This window comes from Meles meles, chromosome 20 (assembly GCF_922984935.1).
Source record: "Meles meles chromosome 20, mMelMel3.1 paternal haplotype, whole genome shotgun sequence".
Lineage (NCBI taxonomy): Eukaryota > Metazoa > Chordata > Mammalia > Carnivora > Mustelidae > Meles > Meles meles.
The window spans coordinates 12,563,154-12,587,199 of NC_060085.1; the positions used below are offsets into that span (position 1 = coordinate 12,563,154).

Genomic DNA, 24,046 nt, shown 5'->3' on the forward strand with positions numbered 1-24,046 from the left:
AGATGAGTTCCAGATCTCTAGATCCCTGGTGCTTTTTCCTTTGTGTAAGTATTTCCACCAGGTCAAGCCCCCTGCAACTCGGCGTTCTCTCTGATGATGTGCATATTTGTGTATCCTTATTATAATGCAGAGGGCTCATCTCACAGGAGTTTTAGCACACCTTCCAAGCTCACACAATCCACACTGAGCACGGAGAAGTTTCCTGCTGTCCTCCAGTTCCTACTCCCCTGAGTTCTTTGGGTGTAGACCAGAGTCCCTGGGCTGGGTATCCTACAGCTTCACAGCATGTGTGTCCCCACAACACACCTCTAGGGCCTTGCTGCCAAATAGCAAATCCTGCAGCTGGACTATCAGGATCCTTCATCTTTGCTGATGGACTTCCAAGGATACTCAGCCCTTCTCATGAGTGATCACAATGCCCTAAGTCTTCTCCATAGAGAAGAATGGCCTAAGAATCTGGCTTGAAACTAATTCTGTAATGAAACAAATCACATAGAATGACAGGATGTCACTTCACGAATCCATTTTCTAGGGCTACTGTAACAAAGCACATACACCTAGTGACTTAAAACCACACACATCTATCCTCCTCTATGCTGGAGGCCAGAAGCCAAAAGCAGGGTCACCAGGTATGAGTCAAGGTGGAAGCAGGGCTGAGTCCTTCTGGGGATCTAGGGGAGGTTCTGTCTCCTGCTGTCCCAGCTGCCAGAGGCAGCAGGCATTCCTGGGCTCAAGGTTCCTGGCTCAGCTACTCCAGTCCCTCCTTCCAGTGTAACATCACCTACTTCTCTGTGTCTGACCCCTCCTGCCCCCTTTCAGAAGGACACTTGCAGTTATTGCAAGCCCATCGGGATGATCCAGGGCAATCCCTCTGTCTCAGACCCTTAACTGCATCTCATCAGCATGCAGTCCCTTTTGCTGGGGGAAGGGAACACAGTCACAGCTCTGGAAAAGAACCTCTTAGGTGTGATGGGTTGGCAGGAGTCATTAACATCAATAATTGTAAAATAATGAAATGGAAGCCCAGGGTCTCATTGTCAGTGTCGGTGTGACAAAGTGTCTCCGTAACTCCTCTGGAGCCAGTGTTTCTCTCTGGCTGTGTGAAGGGGTGTGTGTCTAGGGCTGCACCTGCCCTCCCACCCTGAAGGGTGTCTATTCCTTCTAATGACAGTCTTCCTCTTCCAGTCAGGACCACACTTCACTGCGCAGGCACCTGAGAGAGGTGCATTCCTGATCACCAACGGCACACATATGCAGATTGTAATGAATTCCTGCTTCACCACTCCAAGGCACTGTCTCTGTGTCAAATCATCTCTCAGATTTGCATTTTCTGCTTTACAAAAACGTGAATAGGAATAGATTTGGGTCATGTCTATATGTTTAGAAATAATAACTTATTTTGAGACGTAGAAGAGTGAATGCACAGGAAACCCTTCCCACAACATTTGGCAAACGGCAAGTGCTCATATGTGATAGCCATTCTTACATTTATATTATAAAACGCCTTCTATCCGCAGCCTAAATATCTGGCCACAGCTTTGAGTATGAACTTACACCAACCAACAAAAGGTCCTCTTCTTGGATGTTCAGATATATGGTATTCCCAAACTGCAGCATGGAACTCAGACCGATGTAAAATTTCATGTGACTCCTTCATTCATGGGTGACCTCCCGCAAAATTTCTAATCTGTAAAGAAGGTACCCATACCCTGATCTCTCTTTGTGCCATCCTGAGATACTACTGTGCCCTCCAACACATCCCCCAGATAGATTCAAGTAAAACACAAGAATGAGAAATTGATGTTTCACTGAATGTAAGGTGGGGAAGAAGGGAAAAGGATTTCTATAAGATGTCAGATAGCAACACACTTTTAGCATTCTGTGTGTTTTCATATACTGAGCCCTCTACTCCTCCACTCCGACCTCCTCTCTAGTCCCTCCCTTTCTACCTTGTACTCTTCACTTCATATTCTGACATCCTTCTCTCAATTCAGATCAGTATAGAAAAATTCGCCTAGGATCTGTCACCTACAGACAGAAGGGAATAGACCGGGTGAAGTACCTTCATGGAGACAAATAGTTTGTTTATTTTTCGTACATTTTCATACTAAAGGGTGACTATAAAACACTGGACACAATGCCCCACCCCCTAAATGCTGCAATGTTGTGGCATTCATTATTATGCTAATTTCTGTTTATACTTAGGTTGGAGGAAACAAAGTCTTTCCTGGTTTCTCCATTCAAGAAGAACCATTGGCCTCAGTGCCCAAACACATCCATATGATGCCCCGCTCTGGCTCATAGGCAGAAAACATATTCTTAGACATAGACAATGGGATGGACTTCATCTCACAGAGGAAAGAACAAGAGATGACGATCGCTAGTTCCTAGGCAAAAGGGAGCAAAAAATTGAAGAAAAACAAATATGTAGCGTGCTCCAATACCTATGCATGCGTCCAACCATACCTTTCAGTATTTTCATATATTAAATCTCTACAAAAGTCTTGTGGAGAGATTCATCATTATGCCCAGCCTAGCTATCCTATTTCCTCACCAACAAACTGGCCATCAAGAGCTTAGGGGATTGAATTTTCTCTGAAAACTTCTCCTTATGGCATTCTTGAGCTCCTTATTCCTGAGGCTGAAAATGATCGGGCTGAGAAAGGGAGTGAAGACTGTATAGGTGGTGGCCATCAGAGTGTTACTGTCCATAGAACGGGGGCCCTTGGGCTTGAGGTAGATAATGGACGCAAAACTGTAGTGCACAATGACCACAGTGAGGTGGGACACACATGTGGAAAAGGTCTTGTGCCTGCCTTCAGCTGAGGGGATCCTCAGTATGGCAGCCACAATGAAGACATAGGAGAGCATGATGAGGAATAAACATCCCATCAGAGCTGTGACACACACCAGGATCACACCCAAGGTGACAGAGGAATTCTCATTCCCACAGGCCAACTTCAAGAGAGAAAACACGTGGCAGACAAAATGGTGTATCACATTAGACCCACAGAAGGTGAGATGAAAAACTATCAGGGTCACCATCATCCCCATGACTGAGCCACCAGCCCAGGTCCAGGACACCAGATGGGCACAGGTGCGGGTACTCATGAGCACGTTGTAGCGCAGGGGGTGGCAGATGGCCACGTAGCGGTCATACCCCATGATCATGAGCAGGAAGGAGTGAGTGAAGCCGAATGTGAAAGAGAAGAACATCTGACTGGCACAGGCCATGAAGCTGATGGAACGGTGGCTGGAGAGCATGTCAACCAGCATGCGAGGTGTGACGGCAACAGTGAACAGAATCTCGGAGGTCGACAGAGCACACAGGAAGAGGTACATGGGTGTGTGCAAGCCGCGCTCACTCCAGACAGTGGCCATGATGAGCAGGTTCCCCAGCAGCGTGAACAGGTACATCAGCAGGTACAGCAGGAAGAAGATAGGTAGGAGATGCTGTGGGAAGTTGGAGAAGCCCACGAGGATGAATTCAGACACCATGCTATAGTTCTGACCAGCCCCGGATGCTGCATCTGCTCAGATCACAGAGGGAATGAAGGCGACCAGAATAAAGATCATGAATCTATATAACAATATACCCTAGAAAATATACAAAATGGAGGAACACAGATGCAGTGTCTTAGGATTGGGAAAATGACAAGGATACTCACTGTTTCTGCTGTTCTTTAACATGGAACTGAAAGCCGTGAGTGGTGCTCTGAGAAAAGAAAAGGAAAGAAGGTATGTAAGGACTAGAAAGGAGGAGACTGGCTTGTCCACCCAGAAAAAGCGAACGAATGAAGTCAGAACATACCACAGTGTGAGAGAGCACTGAGCTGTAGAAGACAAGACCTGCTGCCAAAAACCAGTATTTCTCATAGAAGTGCAGAGTAGTTGTCATTCAAAGTATGAATTTGAAGTAAAAAGTAAGATACCATTCCCACGAGTGACACAAAGTATAAAGAAACAGCTCTCTCGCATTTTGGTCTGGCGATTTCTTTACACTCAAGAAAAGTTGAGCCGCTAATGGGCTTTTGTTTAGGGGCATTATCACTCCCCGTGTTGACCAGATTAGAAAGAAACACAGATTTTCTGACAATATTCAGTTCTGGATACGTTCTAAAGAAGAATCAACCTGTTCAATGTCAGTGTAATTAACAATTATTTAGGAAAGTAACTACTTTTACAAAATTAACATTTAGTCACAAGAGTGGTTTCTTTCCCACCCTCCTCCTCCTTCTCCTCCTCCTACTTCTTCTTTCTTCTTTCTTCTTCTCCCTCTCCTCTCCCCCTCCTCTTCCTCCTCCTCCTCCTCCTTCTTCTTCTTCCTCTTCTTCTTCTTTTCTTCTTCTTTCTCGTCGTCGTCGTCGTCCTCCTCCTCCTCCTCCTCCTCCTCCTCTGCCTCCTTCTTCTTCTTACATTTTAGCAAATTTGTCCCATGCTGGGTGGGAGACAAGATGATGCTTGTATCTACTTCTTCATTCAGGCTGGGGCAATATGTGGTTGTAGTTGAAGCATATGATAAAAATACATCCTCACCTTCATTGGAAAACTGAGAACCTGATGGTCCCCCAAAAAGGTCTCTGGGACCCCAGGGTCCTCATATCACACTTTGGAAGCCTCTGTTGTACAATATCTAGGAATCAAACAAGCACATGAATGCCTCCATATTCAGAAATTTTTACCATTGATAAAATGCAGGTGGTTTGAATACAAAGAGAAAGATCTACACTCTCAGATGAGGTCAGTGAGTATGGAAATGGTAACACTTCTTCCTCAAATCAGAGCACCAGAGCAACTGCATTTACACTTTCAGTGAAGCAGCTGTGCATCTCATAACAGTTTCCTCCAATCCCTTCTGAAAACTAAGGTCAGTGCAAAACCATACTGATCTTCTGAACGTGGAGTCAATAGGAAAGAAATGCTCTGGCAGGTGTGAAGACTCATCATGGACATTATACACATCATAGTCATTTTTAAGTGTGAACCAGGAACAGACACAGACACTGACCGAATTGATTGGATACCTCAGAAAATATCCCCACATGAGTCACAGCTTAACATGTGCTAAAGGTGGGAGCACAAGTCAAAGGGAAAAGGTGGATTGTTTAGGACTTTGTGGTGGAAAAGCTGGTCCTTTTATGAAGCAAACTCAGTCTGAGTTTCTGCCCAAGACCATTTGCAAAGGTGGATTCCAGGATTCAAGACATAAATACGAAATATGACCATGGGAAGTTAAGAGGAGAAGGTATAGGAGAAGAATTTTGTTGATCTGGGGTTGGAGAAGGACTTCTTAAATAAACTTCAGAAACACAAACATTAGGTGTTTTTGAAAGAATGAAAACATCAAGAAGAAGAGTATTCGTTCAACAAATGATGTTCTGGATCCAGCTAAGAGCTGATGGAAAGGTGAGGAAAGATCACTGTCATTGTCCACAACTGACCAGGGAATATGATGTAGAATGACAAAAAACCAGTTCCATCTACAAGAAATAGAAATCTCAACGCAGGAATGAGCAAAGGTGTGAGCAGAGAGCTCACATCGGGTATAGCACAAGCAAATGAAAACATGCTAAAAAGAAAGAGAGAGAGAGGGGAAGGGAGAGAAAGGAAGAGAAATGCAGTGGAAATTCAGTGTCTACGTATTTAAGGTCCCAAATTAGAAAGTGCCCACTGCTGATCAGGTATGGGGAGAAAACACTATTAGTGCACTGCCTGTGAGAACTAGAGGGTTAAAATTAAAGGGTCAGGGGTGGGAGGTTGGGGGAACAGGTGGTGGGTAATAGGGAGGGCACGTTTTGCATGGAGCACTGGGTGTTGTGCAAAAACAATGAATACTGTTACGCTGAAAAAATAAATAAAATGGGAAAAAAAAGATAATGTTATCCCGTTAAAAAAAAAATTAAGAGTTCCTGGGCTCTATGCGTTAGCACATGTACTCCTGAATATCTATCTCCATTGCTGACAGGTATTTATAAGGGAACATGTCAGGGAATGTTTTGTAACATTGCTTGTAGTGGGGAATGTGAAAAGTGCTTGTCCAAAAGTGGAAAGAGGGCCGGTCACATGGGCTGGATGCAAACACTGGAGTCCCAGGCAGCAGTTGGATGCACACTCAATAGACTATAGGACCCTTAGAGACTCTTAATCATAGGGAAAATACTGAAGATTGCTGGAGGGGAAGGGGGTGAAGGGATGGGGTAACTGGGTGGTGCACATTAAGGAGGGCAGGTGATGTAATGAGCACTGGGTATTATGTAAGACTGATGAATCACAGGCTTGTACCTATGAAACCATAGTGCGTTACGGGTTAATTAATTCATTTTAAATAAAAATGCTTAAAAATAATATTGAGTGAATGACACAAAAATTAGATGAATTCTCCAGTATAATTCCATTTGGGCACATGAAATACGGAGCCCCTGAAACTCTTCTGAATGATGCATATCACTATACATTTGTCAAACCCACACAATGTGCAACACAGACAGTGAACTCTAATGTAACCCGTGGGCTGAGTTAATAATAATGTATCCATATTGGTTCACCAACTGGAACAAATGTACTACACTAACACAAGAGGTAGAAGAGGAAATAATATGCAGGAGAGAGGAGGTCTTCCTTTTTCTGTAAACTAAAAACTTCTCTATAAATCTAAAAGTGACCAATTTTCTATGAAACTAAAAAAAGGAAAAAGATAATTTACAACATAGTTATGCACAGAGAATACCTATCTACAAGAGCATGCAGAAATCAAAAAGCATGACTTCAGTGTCTTAGAATGGTTGGTTGTCGAAACTGGAGGGAAACAGGGTGGCAGAAAGAGAATATGGACAAAAATAGGAAAGGACATTAAGGAAACCAAGATTATCAAAAGCAGTGAACCAGAAATATCATTGACTCATACCTCTGCACCTGTTGTCTGCCATAAAATAAAACAAAAATATATTTTTATGAATAATTTGAGCCTCATCTGCTGCCTAGAGCTCCCGAAATCCTGGGCTCTGGGACAGGACCCAGCAATAATTGCACCCCATGGTCTCCCTGGGGTCTTGTTCTCAAGGATCTCCCACAATAGGGGTCAGAATGGAGCCTAGAGGACACAGAAGCAGCAGGATGGGGAGGAACCTTTCTGGAGTGAGGAAGGCTGTGCTGATGACCAGGAAATAGTCTGGTGGCCACTCAGGTGTCCCTTTCAGAAACCCAGACACCGGTGTCATCTCCCTTCTGTGCCTCATTCCCCTCCACTCAGCATCCTCACCGTCTACAAAATGCTGCCCCTGTGCTCTGCTCCTCTCCGTCTGTGTGGCTCCACTCCTCTCCCCTGCACTGCTCACTGCCCCGGGCTCCTTCTCTGCTTCTACTCCTTTTGGGATCCCAGAGAACATTGCCTGAAACACACACCCAGTGTAGTCATCAGAGCCAGTCTTCAAGTCTCAGCTTTTGCTGTGTGTTTCTGAGAAAGAAAGTTCCATCTCTGAGCCTCCTCTCCCCCAAATGAAAGGGGGGAGTAAGCAGAGAACCATCTGGAGAAGGTCCATGGGCTTTCCCAGAAAGGGCCCCATGTTCACCTAAAGTGGGTAGTTATCACTGAATTTGACATCTTTTTTTTGTCCTCTAAGCTGCTTTGCTGTCCTCAGTCTATACCACATGGAACCAGTTGGCCCCATTCTAAATTCATGGTCTCTGCCCTTATGATGACCCTTAGTCCCTCTGGTAACCTGACACCCCAGTTCTGTTGGGGGTTGGCTGGTCCAACCTCCACCCTCTCATGTAGCCCCTATTTTACCATTATAGTCTGCCTTCCCACATCCTGCTGGGTGGGGTGGCAGCCATTCTCTGGACTGGGTTCCCCAGTCTCCTCTGACAGGTGCAGGAGAGAATTCTGTCTACTCTGTTCTCACAAAGGATGTCTCACACACAGGTGTGGAGTCCATGTCACACACCACAGGAGTACATCCAGCTCAACCTTCTGCCTCCCCCACAAGGCTACCCTCCAGGATAGCAAAACTCCTGCTAAGTTAGGACACAACAGCATAGACAAGACACACACCTGGAGCAGGGTTTCTGATCCTCAATACTCCTCGCATTTGGGGCCATATCATTCTCTGGGATGGTGGCTGTCTTCTGCATTTTATTATGCTCAACATCCCTGGCCTCATCCCCCTAGTGGCTGTAACCTCTCCTGCCTTCCTGAGTCATGACAACTGTCTCCAGACATGGGCACATGTGCCCTGTGGGGTAGAATCACCCTAGATTGAGAACTACTGACCTAGAAGCTGCAAAGGGCACTAGGTTGGGTGAAGAACACTAAACCCAATATGGGCAACCTGAGAAGACCCCCAGCAGCTGCCCAAAGCTAAGAGCCCGTCTTCTGAACTTTGTCCCAGACCCTGTCCAAATTCCGAGTCTGGGTCTCCCTCCCCACAGCTGCCTGAGTATTGCCACCTACCCTGTCCCTTCTGGTCGCCCTCAGCCTGGGTTTCCTCTTCCAGGAAGCAGCCAGCAGGGGAGGGGAGAAGAAGCTCTCCAGCCTGAGGCTGTCAGCAGCACACAACGGCAGGTGTGGGGCCAGACCTCAGGACTCCTGGAACTGAGGCTATGTGATTTATCCCTGTTACAACTTCCCAGGAGGCTGCTCTCCAGGGCCTCCCCAGGACACCAACCTGCAAGGTCAGCCCTCAGAGTCTTGAGAGGCCAGGAGGATCTTCAGAGGGCCTCTGGGGACCTGCAACTCCTTCCTCCAACACTCTAACTAAATCAAGACTCCCTACTGTCTAACTCTGCCCAGAGCCCCAGTCCCTGCTCAAGCCTAGGAACTCCCAGTCTTGGGGGAGCCAGGACAGGATTAGATGCCCTCAATGAGTTGGGGTCAAGGCAGCATTAGAGGGAAGGTGGGAGCTGGAGCAGCCCCGAGTGGGAATCCAGGGCTCTGCCCTGGAGTCAAGGCAGCTGGAAGGCTTTGCCGAATAAAGGTAATTTAGAGGTGGGTCTTGGAGGATTGTTTCTCTAGGTTAAAGGAAGTATTCAGTGTCTTCTGACCAAACTGGATAACCCCACTTCTCCCCGCTTGGTTGACTTACCCTATCTCTGCTTTCATGGTGATGCAAGCCAGTGACTTCATCTTAGTGTGTGCATCCTTGGGCTATAATAACATATTTGGACTTTGTCCAGTTCCATTAACCCTTGTCTCAGGAGTGATACAGTGGCTCCTGTATGCTACCGAGATGAGTGGTGGCTGAGGGCACCTGGATAGTTTTAGGAAGGGGGTTGCTCACCAGAACAACGAAGGGATGATTAGTGAATTGGAATCTCCAGGGAGGGGAGGAGATACAGATTGATATTCAATAATGATGATGAATGATTTAATCAAGCATGTCTGTGTAATCAAACCCCCATAAAAACTCCCTAAGAATGGGATTCAGAAACCTTCCCAGCTGGTGAATACATGGCGGAGCTAGAGGGCGGCATGTGCAGAGAGGGCATGGAAGTTCCTTGCTCTTTCCTCCATATCTTGCATGAGGCATCTTTTATTGGGCCGTTCCTGAGTTGTGTCTTTCATAATAAACTGGGAAGAGTAAGTGTTGCATTTTCCTGATTTCTGTGAGTCATTTTAGCAAAGTATCTAAACTGAAAGGGGGAAATGTAGAAACCCTCAACTTTGTAGCCATGTCAGAAAGAAGTACAGATACCCTGAGCACCAGTAGGTGTGAATGTCATCTCCACATAGAACTGAACACAATTATAGGACACCAAGGTGGTGTCAGGTAGTTGTAGGATTGGTATTGGTGAGGAAAGAACTCACACATTTGGTGCCTTGAGTGTTAGATGTAGAAACCATTCACTTCCTGTCTCCCTCTGTCCAATCAACAGCACTGTCCATTCTACCTCTGAAATCAACTTCAGTTTGCCACTCCACCCCATCCAGGATGCCCTCATGCACCTTTCCCCATCTCCTCCTGAGTCTGCCCACCCTGCCTGCCCTCAGCAGCCTGCTTCCCTCACTCCAGCCGGAGGGGGTCTCGACAAACAGGAATCTGACCGTGCTACTTGTGCTTAAAATGTACCTATTGGTACAATTACTTTGGAAAACTGGCAGTATCTTCTAGGTGAACATTGGTATTCCCTATGACTCGGTATTTACACACCTAACTATAGACCCAACACAACACATAAGTATTAATCCACCAAAGGACATGTACTAGATGTCATAAGAACACCCTCATAGGAAGCCTCAACTGGAAACATCCATGAGAATGTTCACATAATGGAATACAGCTCTTTCCTCTATAGACCTAAAAACCATTTAGGGGTCCCCATTGCCCTTAGAACAAATTTCTCAAGTGGACACTGTTGGTCTTGCATGCTCTTGCATGCTCTTGCATTCACCTGTCTGCTTTTCATTCCAGAACTGCAGTAGCAACTTCAAATTCCCCTGTGCACTGAAGATACCATTGTCCCAAATGCACTATGTTTGTCACCCTGAGACTTTGTACTCGCTGTCCCCTGTCTGGAAACCCCTCTTCCACCTGCCTGGTCAGCTGAATCATACCTACTCACCCTTCAGGTCTCCCTGTAGATATCACCAATTTCAAAGCCTCTAAATCCCAAGTTGGGTCTGAGACCCACACTTAGCTTCTGCAGATCCCTAGGCTGTCTTGAACACTCCTCTGACCACTCTGTGCTGTCATCTTTGGTTATATAACAGCTTCCCTCAGTGGACCATGAAAAGGACAGAGCAGAGCCCTAGCCCTTGGTCACTGCTGGATTTGAGCACCTAGAATATTTCCATATAAAATAAACCTTTAATAATATTTCTTGACTATATGAATGAATAATTGGGGCAAAGTGCTCTGAGGACATGTAGCATTCTTTTCTGTTCATGATCATGGGCAATGACTGCTATGTGGCCATCTGCCACTCCCTGGGATACAATGTGCTCATGAGTCCACATAGCTGGGCCAGCTTGTGTCCAGGTGCTGGACTGGTGGTTCAGTCATGGGGATGATGGTGACTCTGATAGTTTTTCATCTCAACTTCTGTGATTCTTAAATAATCCATGATTTTGTCTACCATTTTCTTTGCATCCTAAAGTTGGCCTGTGGGAAGGAGACATCCTCTGTCACCTTGAGTGTGATCCTGGTGTGTGTCACAGCTCTGATGGGATGTTTATTCCTCATAATCCTCTCCTATGTCTTCATCATGGTCACTTTATTGAAGATCCCCTTGGCTGAGGCCAGGCACAAGACCTTCTCCACATGTGTGTCCCACCTCACTGTGGTCATTGTGCACTTTGGTTTTGCCTCTATTATCTACCTCAAGCCCAAAGGCCCCTGTTCTATGGACAGTAACACTCTGATGGCCACCACCTATACAGTCTTCACTCCCTTTATAAGCCCAATCATTTTCAGCCTCAGGAATAAATAGCTCAAGAATGCCATAAAGAAAAGCTTCCAGAGAAAATTTAGTCTCCTGAGCTCCTATTGGCCAGTTTGGTGGTAAGGAAATACGACAGGAGGGCTGGAAATAATAACATCTGTCTCTATAAGACTGTTGTAGGGTTTCATTATATGAAAATAAACACATCCATAGGTGATGGATGAATGCTTGATATTTGTTTTTCTCCAATTTGTTTGCCCCCTTATATGGGATCTAGTGATCACTATTTCTTCTTCTTGACCCCAAGTGATGAAGTCCATCCAATTACCTCCATCATAGAACATGTTACTTACTTAAGTGCTGGACAGCAGCATTGTAGGTGTGTTTGGGTTCTGATGCATAGGGTTCTTCTTGAATGGATATGCAACAGAAGACTGTCCCCTTCTCCACCATAAGGATAAATAAAAATTAGCATAATAATAAATGTCCAAAGAATTTACCCTTTTCTTATCAAGCATGGTATCCAGTGTTTTATAGTATTGTCTTTTTTAAAATTTCATTTCATTTTTTCAATGCTCTGATTCATTGTTTATGTACCACACCCAGTGCTCCATGCAATACATGGCCCCCTTAATACCCACCACCAGGCTCACCCAGTCTCCCACCCCACTCTCTTGCAAAACCCTCAGTTTGTTTCTCAGAGTTCACAGTCTGAGTGGTTCTCTCCCCCTCTGATTTCCCCCAACTTACTTCTCTCTTTCACCCAATGTCCTCCATGTTATTCCTTATGCTCCACAAGTAAGTGAAACCATATGATAATTGACTTTCTCTGCTTGACTTATTTCACTCAGCATAATCTCTTCCAGTCCCATCCATGTTGATACAAAATTTGGGTATTCACCCTTTCTGATGGAGGCACAATATTCCATTGTATATATGGACCATATCTTCTTTATCCATTCATCTATTGAAGGGTCTCTTGGCTCTTTACACAGTTTGGCTATTATGGACATGGCTGCTATAAACATTGGGGTACAGATGGCCCTTCTTTTCACTGCATCTGTATCTTTGGGGTAAATACCCAGTAATGCAATTGCAGGGTCATAAGGTAGGGTCTTTTAAATTATAATAAATATACAAAAGGAAATAAACTGTTTGTCTCTAGGAAGATGGTTACTGTTTATAATTTCTCCCTGCTTTGGAATAGTTTACCCTAAAGGAGGTTTTCTATCTTAAGAGTTTGGAAAGAGAAGAAGAGGGAGATAGAGAGAGTGAGAGAGATAAGAGAGAGAGAGTGAACTAGTGGGATGGGAGTCCTTTAAATTGATCTGAACAGAAAGTTGCATATGTTGGATATGGGGCAAAATCTGTAAAGGAATAAAGAAGAAGGCTGGTAACAGGGCAATTTTCACCCAAGAAGAGAAAGGGAAGGGAGAATGAGAGAGGAGGGAACGAGAAGTAGAAGAATGCAGACAGAGAAATGAGGGCTGGAACGGGGAGAGGGTTCATGCTTGGGTTAGAACATAAAGGATGGTAAAAGTGTGAGGCTATCTGACATCTTATGGAAATCCTTTTCCCCATATTACTTTCAGGAAAACATCAATTTCTCATTATTGTGTTTTACTTGAATCTATCTGGGGGATGTGTTGTAGGCACAATGATATCTCAAGATGGCACAAATTGAGGTCAAGTGTATGGGAATCCTTACTATGCAAACAAGAAATGTTGGTGGAGGTCACACGACATGAGTGAAGGAGTCCCATGGAAATTTAGGTCTGTCTGACTCCCATGCTGGCGTTTGGGAAAGCATGTCTGAAGGTCAAGGAAGGGGCCCTTCTGTGGATCTAAACTATTACTCAAAGGTGAGGCCAGATATTAGAGTTGGAGGCAGAAGATGTGTTGTAACCCTAAACCCACAGCCACCAGTCATCTTATGAGCATACAAAGACTTTCATCAGAAGGTCAGTAAACAAAAACACATAAAAGACCAAATATAAGTTTGATTATATTACAGAGAGGGAGATGTTAATGTAGACTCTTTGACTTGGACCACCAGGACAACAGGGATAGGGAAAAACTTGACCATAAGAGAGGTGGAGCCTCTAGCCACCACTTATCCCATTAGCATAGAGAAGACACTATTATCACTCCTGAGGCAGGGGCTTGGGGGCTGTGTGTCAAGAATTAGAGCCAAAGGAGGCACAAACTAATGATTCTCTGGCTTTAATCACCATGACAACAGATAGGGTAAATCTACCAAGGAGGGAGAAGTGGGACTATCCAGTTTGGTCAAAAGACACTGAACACTTTCATTGACCAGGAGAAACCAGTCTCCAAATCCTAGCTCTAAATTACCCTTTTTGTTTTGTTTTTTTACATTGCTTATTTATTTGTTTATTTTTATTTTTTAATCTTTTTAAAAATTTCTTTTCAGTGTTCCAGAATTCATTGTATATGCACCGCACCCAGTGCTCCATGCAATACATGCCCTCCATAATACCCACCACCAGGCTCGCCCAACCGCCACCCCCCTCCTAAATTACCCTTATTCTGGGAAGGCTTCCAGCTGCCTTGACTCCTGGGCAGAGCCCTGAATTCCCACTCTGGGCTGCTTCAGCTTCTGCCTTCCCCTGACCCTGCCCTGATCCCAACTTGTTGAGGGCATCTAATCCTGTCTTGTCTCCCCCAAGACTGGGAGTTCCTAGGCTTGAGCAGGGACTAGGGCAGTTAGAGTTAGACAGTAGGGAACCTTGGTTGTGTTGGAGTGTTGGAGGAAGGAGTAGAGGCTTCAGGTCCCTGGAGGCCCTCTGATGATCCTCCTGGCCTCTTGAGAACCAGAGGGCAGACCTTGCAGGTTGGTGTCCTGGGAAGATCCTGGGTAGCAGCCTCCTGGGAAGCTGCATCAGGGGTAAAGCATCAGTTCCAGAAGCTCCAAGGTCTGGCTCCACAACTGTCCTTGTGTGCCACTGACAGCCTCAGGCAGGAGAACTTCTTCTCCTTCTCCTGCTGGGTGCTTTCTGGAAGAGGCAGCCCAGGCTGAGGGGGACAGGAGGGACAGGGTAGGTGACAATACTTGGATAGTTATGGGGAGCGAGACCCAGACTGAGGACAGAGTCTGGGAGAAAGGTCATTAGACAGGCTCTTAGCCTTGGGCAGTTGCTGGGGGTCTTCTCAGGTTGCTCATTCTGGATCTTGGGTTCTTCACCCAACCTAGTGCCCTTTGCAGCTTCTAAGTCTGTATCTTACTTGGGAATGATTCTGTATCCCTAACCTGAAATATTTGAACCTGCCTGGAGGAACTCTTGGTTGTCAGCTCATGGGGAGGGAGGGGATGCTACTGACATCTGTTGGGTTGAGGCCAGGTTTGTTGCTAAAGGCCGTACAATTTAGTAATCCTTGTGGTGCATTTGTTCCAGTTGGTGAGCCAAGATGGATAGATACATAATTACTAATTCACCTCATAGGTTATATTAGGGTTGACTGTGTTACCCATTCTGTGGGTATTGAGAAATGTATAGTGACATGTATACACCCTTACAGCATGGTCTAGAATAGGTTCAGGTGCTCTAATTTTCATGTGCCCAAATGGAATTATGCTTGAGTGTTCATCTGCTTTTGCTTCATTCACTCAAGATCATTTTACAGGTTCCTTCACCCGCTGTGTGTGCATCAAACTCCTGCTGGGGGCTCCAACGGTTGCATCTAGTCCATGGACCTGGCTTCTTCCCAGTTACAGTTCCCAAGCAGGCTTGTCCATTTCCCCACTTCAGGCAATGCTACTGAAACATCCTCTGACACGCTCCCTTCAGACAGGTGTGAACAATCAAGGTAGATGCTCAGGAGAACATGTGCTGTTGCACAGAGCAGGTGAAGTCTGTTCTGCTGCATTCTTGGTTCTCGCCAGCAGGCCACGAGGATTGCTTTCTGACCATGTTTTGATTAGTACCTGGCACTTTCTAGTCTGGGGAAATGAATAGGTGTACAGTGAAAGTCCATGATCATTTTCCTCTGTCCTTTTCTTGTCTTAAAACCACCCTTTCCTGTGTCTGTGTAACTTCTTCTGTGAATTCTCTGCTCATGTCCTTGACTCATTTCTTTTTTTTTTTTATATTCGTTTATTTGTTTATTTACAGCATAACAGTGTTCATTGTTTTGGCATCACACCCAGTGCTCCATGCAGTACGTGCCCTCCCTATCACCCACCACCTGGTTCCTCAACCTCCCCCCGCCCCCCCCCCCCGCCCCTTCAAAACCCTCTGGTTGTTTTTCAGAGTCCATAGTCTCTCATGGTTCATCTCCCCTTCCAGTTTTCCTCAACTCCCTCTCCTCTCCATCTCCCCATGTCCTCCATGTTATTTGTTATGCTCCACAAATAAGTGAGACCATATGATACTTGACTCTCTCTGCTTGACTTATTTCGCTCAGCATAATTTCTTCCAGTCCCATCCATGTTGCTACAAAAGTTGGGTATTCATCCTTTCTGATGGAGGCATAATACTCCATTGTGTATATGGACCACATCTTCCTTATCCATTCATCCATTGAAGGGCATCTTGGTTCTTTCCACAGTTTGGCTACCGTAGCCATTGCTGCTTTAGGTTTCTCCTTCTGAATGTCACTGCTTTCTTATTTCTTCTAGATAGTATTCCCTGGTCAATTTTCAGCCGTGCAAAAGCTCATTAACTGCATATTTTCAAAGACTTCAGTTTTAATTACTAATATGGCAAGAATGGAGAGTTATAACTCACTCAAGCTAAAGCCCTAGAGAACTCAATAGTGTTTTAGCATGTGAAGTCCTGGGGTCAAAATGTTAAGAGCTGTCTCATTATCATTTGTGTCACTAATTGCAATGTTATCTTACTTTTTCCTTAAAAATCTATGTTTTGCATGAGTATTCTGTGTTTAATTCTATGGGAAATGCTATGAGTTTGGAAAGTCGATCTAGTCTTCTACTGCAGTGTTCTGTCTTTGCTCAAAAATATTTCACTTTCATTCTTTTTTTTTTCATTCTTTTTCATACTTTTCTAGGTAAATAATCACATCTCTTCCCCTTCAATCCCAATATTCCTTCTTTGTCATCCTCAAGTACCCCTCCAGACTTTCAGTTCTCAGCTAATGACTGGCAGAGAGAGTGAGTAACTTGTCATGTTCCTGATTCTAAAATAATGCATTGATCGTTCCCTACTTCATATAGCATTTGCTAGTTTTGTAGTATATGTTCTTAGTTAGCTAAGAAAATCTCAGTTGGTGTCAGGTTTAAAAAAAAACTTAAAAAATTTTTAAGAGATGTACATACGTCAATCATTATGCTATATATCTAAAATAATATGATGTTTTATGTCACCAAATATTAATTTTTAATCATAAATAGAAGCTCAAATTTAGTAACATAGAACTGCTACCCAGATTGATATATGACATTTCCTTTTCATGTGACTAACCACATGGTAGGTTATCTGATGCTGACTCATCCTTGTCCTTCATGGACAAGGTACATAGAGGTACATAAACCATGTACCTTCATTCCCTTTCTTGTCTCAGCAGATGCAGCATCCCTGACTGGTCAGAACTATAGCATGATGTCTGAATTCATCCTCGTGGGCTTTTCCACCTTCCCTCAGCATCTTCTGCCTGCCTTCTTCTTGCTGTACCTGCTGATGTACCTGTTCACCCTGCTGGGGAACCTGATCATCATGGCCACTATCTGGAATGAGCGCAGCCTGCACACACCCATGTACCTCTTCCTGTGTGCCCTGTCCATCTCTGAGATTCTGTTCACCATTGTGGTTACACCTCGCATGCTGGTTGACATGCTCTCCAGCCAGAGCTCGATCACCTTTGTGGCCTGTGCCAGCCAGATGTTCTTTTCCTTCACATTCGGTTTCACCCACTCCTTCCTGCTCATGATCATGGGGTATGACCGCTACGTGGCCATCTGCCACCCCCTGCGCTACAATGTGCTCATGAGCACCCGCACCTGTGCTCGTCTGGTGTCCTGGTCCTGGGCTGGTGGCTCAGTCATGGGGATGATGGTGATCCTGATAGTTTTTCATCTCACCTTCTGCGGGTCTAATGTGATACACCATTTTTTCTGCCATGCGCTTTCCCTCCTAAAGTTAGCCTGTGGGGAGGAGACATCCTCTGTCACTTTGGGTGTGATCCTGGTGTGTGTCACAGCTCTGATGGGATGTTTATTCCTCATCATCCTCTCCTATGTCTTCATCGTGGCCGCCATATTGAGGATCCCCTCAGCTGAAGGCAGGCACAAGACCTTCTCCACATGTGTGTCCCACCTCACTGTGGTCATTGTGCACTACGGTTTTGCATCCATGATCTACCTCAAGCCCAAGGGCCCTCATTCTATGGATAGTCACACTCTGATGGCCACAACCTATATAGTCTTCACTCCCTTTATCAGCCCAATCATATTCAGCCTCAGGAATAAGGAGCTCAAGAATGCCATTAAGAAAAGCTTCCAGAGAAAATTCAGTCCCCTAAGTTCCTGATGGTCAGTTTGGTCATGAAGAGTATGATGCAAGACTGGTCATAATGATCATCTCCACGGGACCATTGTCTATATTCAATATATGAGAATACTGAAGATGTATTGTTGGATACATCTATAGGTTTTGGAGCTGGCTAGGTTATTAGCTTTTGCATTTGTTTCCTCTTTCCCTCTTGCATAAGCTCTAGTGATCATCCTCTCTGTTCTTGACCCTGTGTGATGAACCCCAATCTAGTTACCTATGTTTAAGAATGTGTTATCTTTCTATGGTCAGAGGAAAGCATCACAAGGATGTGTGGCCAGTAATGAACAGGGTTCTTCTCCAATAGACAAGCGAGGGAGGAGTTTCACCTTCCCTCACCATGACATAAACAAAAGTAGCATAATGATAAATACCACCAGCACTAGGGATATACTTATTAGGCACTGTGCCCAGTGCTGTATCAGGGTTATCTTTTAATTACAACAAATGCAGAAAAGAACATAACTACTTTTCTCTAAGGAGATGGTTGAATGTTTTTAGTTCCTTCTGTCTTTGGGGTGGATAGACCTTAAGGAAGTTTCTATGTTGAATTTAGTAGAGTGACAGATGTCAGGATATGAAGTGGAGAAAGAGAGAGGCAGAGAGACCAAGAGAGAAAGGGGAGACGGTTCAGTGCTTAGGTAAGGACATACAAAATATTAAGTGTTGGTTGTTATCTGACATTTTATGGAAATCCTTTTCCCTTTTCCCCCACATTCTTTCAATAAAACATCAATTTCTAATTCCTTTGTCTTATGTGGAATGATCTGGAGGATTTGTTGGAGGGCACAGTGGTAACTGAAGATAGCAAAAAGAGACATCAAGGGTATGGGTCCCCATTTTAACATGTTGTGTGGAGGCCACACAACATGTTAAGGAAGGAATTACATGCAACATTTGGTCTGTCTAACTCTCATGTTGAGGTTCAGGAAACCATGTGTCTCAGGATCCAGGAAGGGGGACTTCCACTGAGTAAGTTCATACTCAGAGCTGCGGGTAGATAATTGAATTTCAGGAAGAAGATGTTTTATAATAATAAACCTAAGAATGGGCATCACATATGAGTGCCTGCTGCTTGCCAAATGTGGGAAGGGTTACTTATGCATTCACTCTTCTAAGACTCAAAATAAATTATTATTTCTCCCTATTTAGATATGACCCACATCTATTACTACTCTTGTTTTTCTCTTGAGAGAGAGAGAGAAAGAGAGAGCTGGGTGGTGGGAGGGAGAGGGAGAGAATCTCAAGCAGTCCCCACTAGCACAAAGCTTGACCTTGGACTCCATTTGGGACACTGAGATGATGAGCTGAGCCTAAATGAAGAGTGGAAGGCTTAACCAGTGAAGCCACCCAAGCGCTCCAACTATTCACTTTTTTGTAAAGCAGAAAATGCAAATCTGAGAAATGATTCATGCCCAGACACAGTGCCCTGAGATGCTGAAGCAGGAATTCATTACAATCTGCATATGTGTGCCGTTGGTGATCAGGAATGCACCTCTCTCAGGTGCCTGCGCAGTGAAGTGTGGTCCTGACTGGAAGAGGAAGGCTGTCATTAGAAGGAATAGACACCCTTCAGGGTGGGAGGGCAGGTGCAGCCCTAGACACACACCCCTTCACACAGCCAGAGAGAAACACTGGCTCCAGAGGAGTTACGGAGACACTTTGTCACACCGACACTGACAATGAGACCCTGGGCTTCCATTTCATTATTTTACAATTATTGATGTTAATGACTCCTGCCAACCCATCACACCTAAGAGGTTCTTTTCCAGAGCTGTGACTGTGTTCCCTTCCCCCAGCAAAAGGGACTGCATGCTGATGAGATGCAGTTAAGGGTCTGAGACAGAGGGATTGCCCTGGATCATCCCGATGGGCTTGCAATAACTGCAAGTGTCCTTCTGAAAGGGGGCAGGAGGGGTCAGACACAGAGAAGTAGGTGATGTTACACTGGAAGGAGGGACTGGAGTAGCTGAGCCAGGAACCTTGAGCCCAGGAATGCCTGCTGCCTCTGGCAGCTGGGACAGCAGGAGACAGAACCTCCCCTAGATCCCCAGAAGGACTCAGCCCTGCTTCCACCTTGACTCATACCTGGTGACCCTGCTTTTGGCTTCTGGCCTCCAGCATAGAGGAGGATAGATGTGTGTGGTTTTAAGTCACTAGGTGTATGTGCTTTGTTACAGTAGCCCTAGAAAATGGATTCGTGAAGTGACATCCTGTCATTCTATGTATTTGTTTCATTACAGAATTAGTTTCAAGCCAGATTCTTAGGCCATTCTTCTCTATGGAGAAGACTTAGGGCATTGCGATCACTCATGAGAAGGGCTGAGTATCCTTGGAAGTCCATCAGCAAAGATGAAGGAGTCCTGATAGTCCAGCTGTAGGATTTGCTATTTGGCAGCAAGGCCCTTGAGGTGTGTTGTGGGGACACACATGCTGTGAAGCTGTAGGATACCCAGCCCAGGGACTCTGGTCTACACCAAAGAACTCAGGGGAGTAGGAACTGGAGGACAGCAGGAAACTTCTCCGTGCTCAGTGTGGATTGTGTGAGCTTGGAAGGTGTGCTAAAACTCCTGTGAGATGAGCCCTCTGCATTATAATAAGGATACACAAATATGCATATCATCAGAGAGAACGCCGAGTTGCAGGGGGCTTGACCTGGTGGAAATACTTACACAAAGGAAAAAGCACCAGGGATCTAGAGATCTGGAACTCATCTCGTTAGTGTGAAAAGATGACATTTTTTTAAACATCTAATTTTATTTTATTTTATTTTTTTCACTAAACAAACACCTACCATGTATCCAACACCTATGGATCTATTCCACAGTACCTGTTTAGTATGCTCACATATTGAATCTCTACAACAGTCTTATGGAGAGTCATTATTATTCCCAACCCTGCTATCATATTTTCTTATGACCAAATTGGCCATCAAGAGCTTAGGGGATTGAATTTTCTCTGGAAGCTTTTCTTTATGGCATTCTTGAGCTCCTTATTCCTGAGGCTGAAAATGATCGGGCTGAGAAAGGGGGTGAAGACTGTATAGGTGGTGGCCATCAGAGTGTTACTGTCCAAAGAATGGGAGCCTTTGGGCTTGAGGTAGATAATGGAGGCAAAACCGTAGTGCACAATGACCACAGTGAGGTGGGACACACATGTGGAGAAGGTCTTGTGCCTGCCTTCAGCTGAGGGGATCCTCAATATGGCGGCCACGATGAAGACATAGGAGAGAACGATGAGGAATAAACATCCCATCAGAGCTGTGACACACACCAGGATCACACTCAAGGTGACAGAAGATGTCTCCTTCCCACAGGCCAGCTTTAGGAGGGAAAACACGTGGCAGCCAAAATGATGAATCACATTAGACCCACAGAAGGTGAGATGAAAAACTATCAGGGTCACCATCATCCCCATGACTGAGCCACCAGCCCAGGTCCAGGACACCAGACGGGCACAGGTGCAGGTAGTCATGAGCACATTGTAGCGCAGGGGGTGGCAGATGGCCAAGTAGCGGTCATACCCCATGATCATGAGCAGGAAGGAGTGGGTGAAGCCGAATGTGAAAGAGAAGAACATCTGACTGGCACAGGCCACAAAGCTGATCGAATGGTGGCTGGAGAGCATGTCCACCAGCATGCGAGGTGTGGCAGCAACAGTGAACAGAATCTCAGAGGTAGACAGGGCACATAAGAAGAGGTACATGGGTGTGTGCAGGCTCTGCTCATTCCAGACAGTGGCCATGATGATCAGGTTCCCCAGAAGGGTGAACAGGTACATCATCAGGTACAGCAAGAAGAGGATGGGCAGGAGATGCTGTGGGAAGTTGGAGAAACCCAGAAGGATGAATTCAGACACCATGCTATAGTTCTGACCAGCCTCGGATGCTGCATCTGCTCAGATCATGGAGGAAATGAAGGCGACCAGAATAAAAATCATAAAGATCGTGGATCTATATAACAATAACCTTAAAAAAAATCTACAAAATGGAAGAACATTAGATGCAGTGTGTTAGGATTGGGAAAATGACAAGGATACTCACTGTTTCTGCTGTTCTTTAGCATGGAACTGAAAGCTGTGAGTGGTGCTCTAAGGAAAGAAAAGAAAGAAGATATGTAAGAATTGGAAAGGAAGAGACCTGCTCATCTGACAGAAAAAGCAAAAGAATGAAATGAGAACATACCACAGTGTGAGAGAGCACTGAGCTGTAGAAGACAAGATTTGCTTCTAAAAACCAGTATTTCTCATAGAAGTGCAGAGTAGTCGTCATTCAAAGTATGAATTTGAAGTAAAAAGTCGGATACCATTCCCACAAGTGACACAAAGTATAAAGAAACAGCTCTCTCGCATTTTGGTCTGGCGATTTCTTTACGCTCAAGAAAAGTTGAGCCTCTAATGGGCTTTTGTTTGGGGGCATTATCACTTCCCGTGTTCACTAGATTAGAAAGAAACACAGATTTTCTGACAATATTCAGTTATGGATACGTTCTAAAGAAGAATCAACCTGTTCAATGTCAATGTAATTAACAATTATTTAGGAAAGTAACTATTTTTACAAAATTAACATTTAGAGACAAGAGGGGTTTCTCCTCCTCCTCCTCCTCCTCCTCCTTATTCTTCTTTTTGCATTTTAGCAAATTTGTCCCATGCTGGCTGGGTGGGAGACAAGATGATGCTTGTATCTACTTCTTCATTCAGGCTGGGGCAATATGTGGTTGTAGTTGAAGCATATGATGAAAATACATCCTCACCTTCATTGGAAAACTGAGAACCTGATGGTCCCCCAAAAAGGTCTCTGGGACCCCAGGGTCCTCATATCACACTTTGGAAGCCTCTGTTGTACAATATCTAGGAATCAAACAAGCACATGAATGCCTCCATATTCAGAAATTTTTACCATTGATAAAATGCAGGTGGTTTGAATACAAAGAGAAAGATCTACACTCTCAGATGAGGTCAGTGAGTATGGAAATGGTAACACTTCTTCCTCAAATCAGAGCACCAGAGCAACTGCATTTACACTTTCAGTGAAGCAGCTGTGCATCTCATAACAGTTTCCTCCAATCCCTTCTGAAAACTAAGGTCAGTGCAAAACCATACTGATCTTCTGAACGTGGAGTCAATAGGAAAGAAATGCTCTGGCAGGTGTGAAGACTCATCATGGACATTATACACATCATAGTCATTTTTAAGTGTGAACCAGGAACAGACACAGACACTGACCGAATTGATTGGATACCTCAGAAAATATCCCCACATGAGTCACAGCTTAACATGTGCTAAAGGTGGGAGCACAAGTCAAAGGGAAAAGGTGGATTGTTTAGGACTTTGTGGTGGAAAAGCTGGTCCTTTTATGAAGCAAACTCAGTCTGAGTTTCTGCCCAAGACCATTTGCAAAGGTGGATTCCAGGATTCAAGACATAAATACGAAATATGACCATGGGAAGTTAAGAGGAGAAGGTATAGGAGAAGAATTTTGTTGATCTGGGGTTGGAGAAGGACTTCTTAAATAAACTTCAGAAACACAAACATTAGGTGTTTTTGAAAGAATGAAAACATCAAGAAGAAGAGTATTCGTTCAACAAATGATGTTCTGGATCCAGCTAAGAGTAGATGGAAAGGTGAGGAAAGATCACTGTCATTGTCCACAACTGACCAGGGAATATGATGTAGAATAAACAAAAAACCAGTTCCATCTACAAGAAGTAGAAATCTCAACGCAGAAATGAGCAAAGGTGTGAGCAGAGAGCTCACATTGGGTATAGCACAAGCAAATGAAAACATGCTAGAGAGAGAGAGAGAGAGAGGGAGAGGAAGGGAGAGAAAGGAAGAGAAATGCAGTGGAAATTCAGTGTCTACGTATTTAAGGTCCCAAATTAGAAAGTGCCCACTGCTGATCAGGTATGGGGAGAAAGCAATATTAGTGCACTGCCTGTGAGAACTAGAGGGTTAAAATTAAGAGTTCCTGGGCTCTATGCGCTAGCACACGTACTCCTGAGTATCCATCTCCATTGCTGACAGGTATTTATAAGGGAATATGTCAGGGAATGTTTGGTAGCATTGCTTGTAGTGAGGAATGTGGAAAGTGCTTGTCCGTAAGTGGAAAGAGGGCTGGTCACATGGGCTGGATGCAACCACTGGAG

General features: G+C 44.7%; 3 protein-coding genes and 1 pseudogene across 3 annotated transcripts; 2 read left to right on the top strand and 2 right to left on the bottom strand.

Moving 5' to 3' along the window:
- Window positions 1-2,568: 2,568 nt before the first annotated feature.
- LOC123932962 (olfactory receptor 10H3-like) lies at window positions 2,569-3,507 on the bottom strand. The gene has a single exon (XM_045991750.1). The coding sequence runs from the start codon at window positions 3,496-3,498 to the stop codon at window positions 2,569-2,571; it is 930 nt and encodes a 309-aa protein (XP_045847706.1). The 5' UTR covers window positions 3,499-3,507.
- A 6,960-nt stretch (window positions 3,508-10,467) lies between these two features.
- LOC123932198 lies at window positions 10,468-11,499 on the top strand (annotated as a pseudogene).
- Window positions 11,500-16,928: 5,429 nt separating this feature from the next.
- LOC123932956 (olfactory receptor 10H4-like) lies at window positions 16,929-17,882 on the top strand. Its single transcript, XM_045991744.1, has one exon. The coding sequence runs from the start codon at window positions 16,953-16,955 to the stop codon at window positions 17,880-17,882; it is 930 nt and encodes a 309-aa protein (XP_045847700.1). The 5' UTR covers window positions 16,929-16,952.
- Window positions 17,883-20,834: 2,952 nt separating this feature from the next.
- On the bottom strand, window positions 20,835-21,773 carry LOC123932963 (olfactory receptor 10H4-like). The gene has a single exon (XM_045991751.1). It carries the CDS (start codon window positions 21,762-21,764, stop codon window positions 20,835-20,837), a length of 930 nt encoding a protein of 309 aa, XP_045847707.1. The 5' UTR covers window positions 21,765-21,773.
- Window positions 21,774-24,046: the final 2,273 nt, after the last annotated feature.